General features: G+C 36.1%; 2 protein-coding genes across 2 annotated transcripts; one reads left to right on the top strand and one right to left on the bottom strand.

Moving 5' to 3' along the window:
* Nucleotides 1-8: 8 nt before the first annotated feature.
* LOC21408578 (CBS domain-containing protein CBSX3, mitochondrial) lies at nucleotides 9-1523 on the bottom strand. The gene is made up of 5 exons (XM_010098476.2): nucleotides 1210-1523; nucleotides 951-1032; nucleotides 763-836; nucleotides 612-672; nucleotides 9-255 (listed from the first exon to the last, which is right to left on the bottom strand). Exons 1-5 carry the CDS (start codon nucleotides 1468-1470, stop codon nucleotides 113-115), a joined length of 621 nt encoding a protein of 206 aa, XP_010096778.1. The 5' UTR covers nucleotides 1471-1523; the 3' UTR covers nucleotides 9-112.
* A 644-nt stretch (nucleotides 1524-2167) lies between these two features.
* Nucleotides 2168-4194, top strand: LOC21408577 (mucin-5AC). The gene has a single exon (XM_010098475.2). It carries the CDS (start codon nucleotides 2204-2206, stop codon nucleotides 3926-3928), a length of 1725 nt encoding a protein of 574 aa, XP_010096777.1. The 5' UTR covers nucleotides 2168-2203; the 3' UTR covers nucleotides 3929-4194.
* Nucleotides 4195-7472: the final 3278 nt, after the last annotated feature.

Raw genomic sequence — 7472 nt, 5'->3', positions numbered from 1 at the left:
TTCCCCTGTCTGTGTTGTAACACACATATCCACATAATCCACAGTTTAATTGAACTAAACTAATCTGAAATTCCAAAGTTCAAATAAAACATTTAAAAAAGTCCACAAGAATCTAATAGTATTCGCCTCTAAGAAAATCATTTAGTCGCTTCAACTCCCCACTTTGCTGCTCCACCGCTGCTCGGACAACATCCTTGATTGAAATCATGCCTACCAGCTTCCCATCTACAACCGGAACATGCCTAATCTGATTTTCTGTAGGCATAAAAAAATGTTTGTGATTTTACCTTCTATTTTGGAGGAAAGAAAAAGAACAGCTATCTTGAGGAATTTTGACGTCCAATGTGTTTGGTTCATAAGTTGGGACTCATGCCATCAAATTTGAATTAGGCACGACCCAAATCCGTGTTAGTACAAAAAATTAGGATTGTGTGTTCGAATTAACAGATTAGAGCCCCTCTTCTCTCAATTTGTTGATTTGAACTTTTTCGCTATAGTAAAAAATTGAAGGTTAAAAAAAGGTCAATCGCATGATTTCCAACCTGAAAATCAAACGGGGGGAACCCTTTCTACAATAATAAGGGATATTAGGAATTTATGAGATGGATTACCTGTCATTAACTGCATTGCTTGAAGAATGTTTGTGTCAGATGATACTGTTATTAAGTTCTTCTGTTGAAGGTAAAAATGTTTTAAGGCAGAGTTAGAATAAAAAAAGGTTGCGATTAGATTAAATTTTTAAAAGGAAAGCGCGATGGAAACCTCGTCGGTCATTATTTCTGACACTCTAGTTAGAACAGGAGATCTTCCTGCTAAGACTATTTTTCTCAGGTAGTCTGCTTGCATTCACAACACGAGAAAAAAAAAGGGGGGTTTGGAAATTATTTTTAGTAGAATGACAGAGAATTTAATGCCGGCTCGAACGAAATAATAGAGAGATAGATGTTAACCTCTTTCTGTGATAATTCCAGCAACATGGAGTGGTTGTCCTGGCTTTAGTACCACTAATGATCCGATGTTGTTTTTAGCCATCTGCAATTGTACATAACTCCGTATTATCGTACATTTAAAGAGAATTCTATGATAGAGTATAAAAAATATCTTATTGACAATTGACATCATGTAATCCTACACCATCATATCTTTAAAAGTAATACACATTCCTAAATTGCTAGAAATGTGATAGTGATCGAAGTTATTTAAACGTACGTTTTTTGCAGCATCACTAACTGCGTCGTTGGAATTGCACCAGAGCCAAGGCCCAGTGCTTTCTCCTCCCTTTGCCATTAGTATCTCCGCCACTGTGACATTCTCTAGTCCTTTCTCTTGCACGGACGAAGACGGGGTCATCCATCCAAAACGAGAAAATATCTTTCCGCTCTTGGTTGTTTCTCTTCCATGCGAATGCTGCAACTTTGCGGCTTTCACTACTTCTTGGCAAGATCTTACTGCCTGGACAATTCTTTGCATCTTTTCTTTCTCTGCTTTTAAGTTATAATTGAACTCCTATATTTTTTCCCTGGAAAGAGATGAGAGAGGAAATAAAAAGGAGAAAGTGGTTGTTGGAATAGTGAGTGATTGACAAGAATTACGTGCTGAGAATTTTAAGATTGAACACAAGAAAAAAATAATAATAATAATAAATAATAATAATAATAAATAATAATAATAATAAACGACAGGAATTGGTTGGAAGCTACATAGGCACGGACAAAGCTATAAACGTGCATGCGTATGCAAGGAATTCAATGAAGCAATGGAATCTCTTTTCTTCATCTCTTACTTGTGAATGTCGTTTTGTCTAATTCTTTTCTTCAATGAATGAATGAAGAAAGCTTTAATTTTTAATAAGATATTAAGTACTCTTATTTAGTTTGTCAAGAAATCAAGCTCTTTCCTCTAGAAAACAGCAAGGACATTGAGAAATCTAAATGAAAGGGACAAACAATGGGATTCTAGTCCCACAAACGAAGGAAAATCTGCCCAAAAGAATTCAATATTGGTTTGTTCTCTAAAAGGGCATCAAAGCAAAGTATATGGTGAAAGTTCCACGCCAAAAGCCTAATGCAAACAATCCCAACAATTTTCTAAGGTATCAATGGCATTCTTATACATATTACACTCCTAAATGAATATTGAAAATATGTCAAAAAACATCAACCTCTCCATTTGATTAGAACCCTTCAAAAATAAACCATAACCCATGGCAGAAAAAAGAAAACCATTCCGCTTTCGTCTCCCTTGGTCGAGCCCTCAACGCACCACACCCCAACCACAACGCCCTCGTCCGACAAGCAAAACCACCCGACCACCATCACAGCCAACCACAGCGGTTCCCATTCAACGACGTGCAAAAGTCGAGCCACAGTCATCCCCCCCATCATCATCTAGTGCAGCCGCCGAAGCCACAAAAACATCACCTTTGGCTACGGATGCTAAACAACCACAGTCATCTCCTGCGGCAACCGAATCTCCAAAGATCACTTCCCCATCAACTTCATCATCCGGTGCAACTACTAAACCACCATCACCATCTTCTGCAGCCGACGATGCCCGGAAAGATACTTCCCATTCAACTTCTTCACCATCCCGCACAACAGTTGAATCCCCAAAAGCCAATTCACAAACATCTTCTTCACCATCTGCTACAACTGCAAAACAAGCATCACCATCTTCTGCAGCCGCCGAGCCCCGGAAGGACACTTCACAATCAGATTCTTCACCATCTAGTGCAACTGCCATACCACCATCACCACCTCGTGCAGCCACCGAGTCCCCGAAAGCTACTTCCAGGCCATCACCGTCTCATGCGGCAGCTGAATCCCGAGTCGATTTCCAGACTGTTTCGCCATCTCAGAAGAGGGATCAAAGCAAAGAAACCTTTGCAGCATCTTCACCTTCAAAAGGAGACTCTTCCCCATCTCGGGCGGCTTCTCAGGAAACTACTTCAGAAGTTTCTTCTCCATCTCGGAAGGCTAATCAAGAGGAACTAGCGCCAACAAATGGTGTTGTCACTGATCTGTCACAAAAGAAATGGACGTCTCAAACTCCATTGCAAGAGCCTGAACCAATAATGGAAATTACATCCGAGACATCGGAGAAACCCGACTCTCGAGATGATGAAAAGGCAAGGGACGACAGCACAAAAGCTTCAAGCCCCGCAAAAGCCACGCCAGCTTCCGGAGAAGCTACAGATGAACCTGTGAGTTCAATTGCCGGAGATCAAAAGCCTCGTTTAGAATTTGAGAGAGAACCAAAGGAACCAATTCAGGAAATTCCCAAAGAAGAAAAAACGGCAAAAGCAACTGATAAAGAAGAACCAACGCAGAAGACCGTCATTGAAGCCTCAGGTACAAGAAAGGGCACCAAAGAAACGCACAACATTGCGCGTAAAGCGCCAAGAAAGAAGCGAAAGCAAGAGACTTCGGAGAGAAAGGAAACAATAACCAGCACCAGCTCTATTGGGAAGCAAATCAAAACTGTCATTCCATCACAACCAACAGAAGAAGCTCCACAACAACGAGAGATCAAAAAAGATATTTTTAAGCTCGTTCGTACGTTGACTATCAGACCCCGGTTCGATGAAAAACCGGTCACTGTCGTTACCTTAACCGGTCATAACAGAGGAGCTCTGATGCAGTTGACCTCGGAAGCTGCAGAAAAGGAAGGCTCAATCCACATTCACCGTGGTTACCAGACTGACCCGGATGAGAGCCATGAAACCACCACTGATGGAGAAGCAAGCAACAATGGGAAGGAATTCAATGACCGGATAGCCTCGGGGCCAATACCTTGTCTTAACGGCAACGCGCAAAGCGTCAACAACTCCATTGTCTTTGAAGCTTCGGTAACAGAACGAAGTCCCGGTGTTCATCTGTCGTTTTCTCGGAACACGTCCTCAGAAGCCATGATCAACTCAAGCTCGTAAGGCTAAGCTTATCCCAACTGCTTCTGAAAGGCTTACTCAGCAACCCAACGTTCGACAGTGATGCCGCAGAGGGCTTTTCATGGAACCAAGTGACTCCAACCCAGATAAATTCGGACAAGCCCCGTCGCCATAGTTATCGCTACAGCTGTGGGGATCGAAACAAAGATAAAGGAAATATGTAATTCAATAAACTGTGTATATATAGCCTGGCCTTTGACAATAAGGAGAAGAATGATACGAGTGTATCTATAATCGCATCCCTCTCAAACAAGACTTTTTTTTTTTTTTTTTGGGAGGCATAAATGACCTTTTTTAAAGGATATTTTTCATAAATAACCGAAACTTTGTAAAATTGTAAAAATGATCGTTTTAATTAACTTAGTGGTCACGGTTAATCATTGAATTACCGATCAATTTGATTCGAATTTATCTGATTAACTCAATTATTTTTTTATTATTAATTAATATTAATTAATAATTAACTAAAATTAATTTTAATTAATTAATTTTAATCTATAAATTACATGTTTATTAATGATAAATTATTAATAAATTAACAATCGTTTAATCATGATTGATTGTAAATCAATTACTGATTGATTATGGTCCATTAATTAATCACTGATTGAATCATGAAAATAAAAACGGTCATTTTTGTAATATAAAAAAAAAATTCTATCATTTATGAAAAGAGGTGATTAAAAAAGGTCACAAGCATAATTTTTCTCTTTTTTTTTGAAGTACAAACTTTGTATTATAGTTTTTTTTTTCTTGGAAAGAATTGTATTATAGTTTAATTAGTTCTATTTGATTGAACATTCTAGTATATAGATGTATTATTATAAATGTCAAAAAAACTTCTAGTACTAGATATAATGAACCACCTGCAGCTTGATAAATTTTGTTGTCCCAACCGTGATCATATATAGTCAAGATGTAATGATGTATAATCAACAATTTTTTTCAAAAATTAATTAATTAATATTAAAGGAGAAAAAGATAAAGTAAAAAGTCTGCTTTACAAATGATAACATATAATCTAACCAAATGGATGCATGGTTCGTTTAAAAATTTGAACAGAAATTCCAATTTATTTAAATGTTCATGAGAGAAGAGAAAAATATTTTAGCAACAAAAAGGACTTTTTCCGATAGGCATCGATAGTGTCATTTTTTGACAGTTAGATTTAATAAAAATCACATAAGATTAAAAAAATATGTAAAATATACAATTTTTTATACATATTTAACAATTAAAAAGTATAAATTATTAATAAGTTATTTTTTACGATCCTGCCAGAAAAACTCAAAAAAAAAAAAAATTAAACAAAAACTTTTTTGTTCAAACCATAAAACAAATGAATTCTGAATTATCGAAATTAGAAACAACATAAAATAGCTAAACCCAGAAAATGTAGGAAACAACGCCGCAGGAGATAACTTCCTTAATATCATCTATAATAATAGAAACAACAGAAAATAGCTAAACACTGAGCTACAAAATTTTCATTCCAGAAAACGTAGCAAACATCATCACATGAGATAACTTCCTTAAAATCATCTATAACAGAAGCTGTTGGACATTTGGTGTGTAGAAACTTGAAACACATATGAGATACGCTTTCCTTGAAGCATTATTTGTCCCCTCCCGGATGAGATTGCTCTGGGTTTCAATAACAAACCGCTTCTGGGATATGAAAGGTCTTTGTTAAATTTACAGTAAGCAAAAACTGAAAACTTACAAAAAGAAAATAAGAATGCAGTGTGTCTAGGAGAGAGAGTGTGTGTTATGAATTTTAATTGTGTTTAATTTCTATGTATTCCTGTTATACAATTTGAAACACCATTTTAGAAAATAACAGCTACCCATTCAAAAATATTACAATCTTTCTAAAATTCTAAAATTCAAATTTTATTGTTTCTGAAAGGTGATAATCTTTCAAAATCTATTTTAATTTAATTTTATTTAACAATCTAAATTTTAAACGAAATAATTTAAAAAAAAAATTAAGCAGTATTTTTTTCAAGTGTCACGTTCTCGACAAGTGCCAAGTGCACTTCTACAACCTCACTGGTGTGCCTTAGTACTTTAAGAGCCGACTAAAAAGTGTGTCCTTAAGTAGTCAAAAATGTTATGCCTTTCTCATGTGGAACAATGAAATAGTACGCTTTTTGCTTTATACTTGAACAACTCCAACGGAAGCTTCGGAAACCCGTTGAGTTGGGCTTCGAGTGGCTTGAACAATAACTCAAGGACCCAATTTAAGAAACCGCACTGAGATAACAGAAAGAACGCCCTCATCGTTTAGCTGCTGCAGCACACAAAATAGGGCCGTTTGGCTGCTGCAAGGTGGGCTGCTTAGCTCGATCCAGGCCATCGCACATGAGAAAATCTCCTAATAATTTTCTTGCACGAGCTAGGCCTTCAAAAACGAATTTATTTCTATCAAAGCAATGATTCCATTTATCATACAATTCTTTTTTGACATTTATTTATACATGGAACTATAAGGTTATCCTTCGTCTAATAATTTATTTTTTTCCCTCATTGTTATTTATTACTATTATTTTTATTTTATATGCTTGGTCACCGAGTCTATCTCGTTGGTTTTCGGGATTAGAAACAAAGGATTAGATTAGAGAATAATACAAGAACCATAGAATTAATTATGATTAACTTGCAAATAAATGACACACAAACGGTTAAAATTGCACATTTTTTATTCACTATTCGACTTTATTTATTATTTTAATATTTTACTCAGTTATTTTTTGTTATATGTACAGAATTATTATAATCTATAGCTTTGCTCATCTGTATAAGGCCGATTTATTATAATAGTCTCATGCATTGAATTCAAAGTTTCTCCATTATTTTCACTCTTCTTCTTACATGTATCAGTATATTATTGTTCACACCACGGTGAGTAAGGCTAATTCTTTTTTAAAAGTATATATCACGCAAAAATGCACTGTTTCTCCCAGATTATCAAGATACTACCACCATCTATTTTTTTAACTTTTTTTTCTTCACGGAAAAAAATACTAGTTGTTATATCTGAGTTAATTACGTTCAGTTATTCGAGTAAAATAAAGTGCAGAAATAAAGAAACACATAATATGATATCACAGTTCGGTGCACACACCTACTCTGCGGGGCCACACCCAAACAGTAAACAGTTTCACTATGATTTAAGAATTACAACCTTGATGGACTTATTCACTCAATGACTCCATCCTAGATTATGACGCCGTTGTGATGAACTCTCACAATGACACTACTATGATTTAAGAATTACAACCTTGATGGACTTATTCACTCAATGACTCCCTCCTAGATTATGACGCCGTTGTGATGAACTCTCACAATGACACTATTTAGCGTGTACCACACGTCTTCACTTTTAACTGCTGAACTCCCTTCAATTGTTCATACTTTCAATGAGAAAAAACATAAACTACAGATTGTTCTACTTAAGCACCGATTCTCTATCACAAGACTTTTTCTTGTAGTCGACCCCCCTTTTCCTGACTTCCCATATAAA

Source organism: Morus notabilis, unplaced genomic scaffold (assembly GCF_000414095.1).
Source record: "Morus notabilis unplaced genomic scaffold, ASM41409v2 Scaffold451, whole genome shotgun sequence".
NCBI lineage: Eukaryota > Viridiplantae > Streptophyta > Magnoliopsida > Rosales > Moraceae > Morus > Morus notabilis.
Note: the sequence above shows the minus strand (reverse complement) of the source record. Positions and strands in the feature narration are given on the sequence as shown.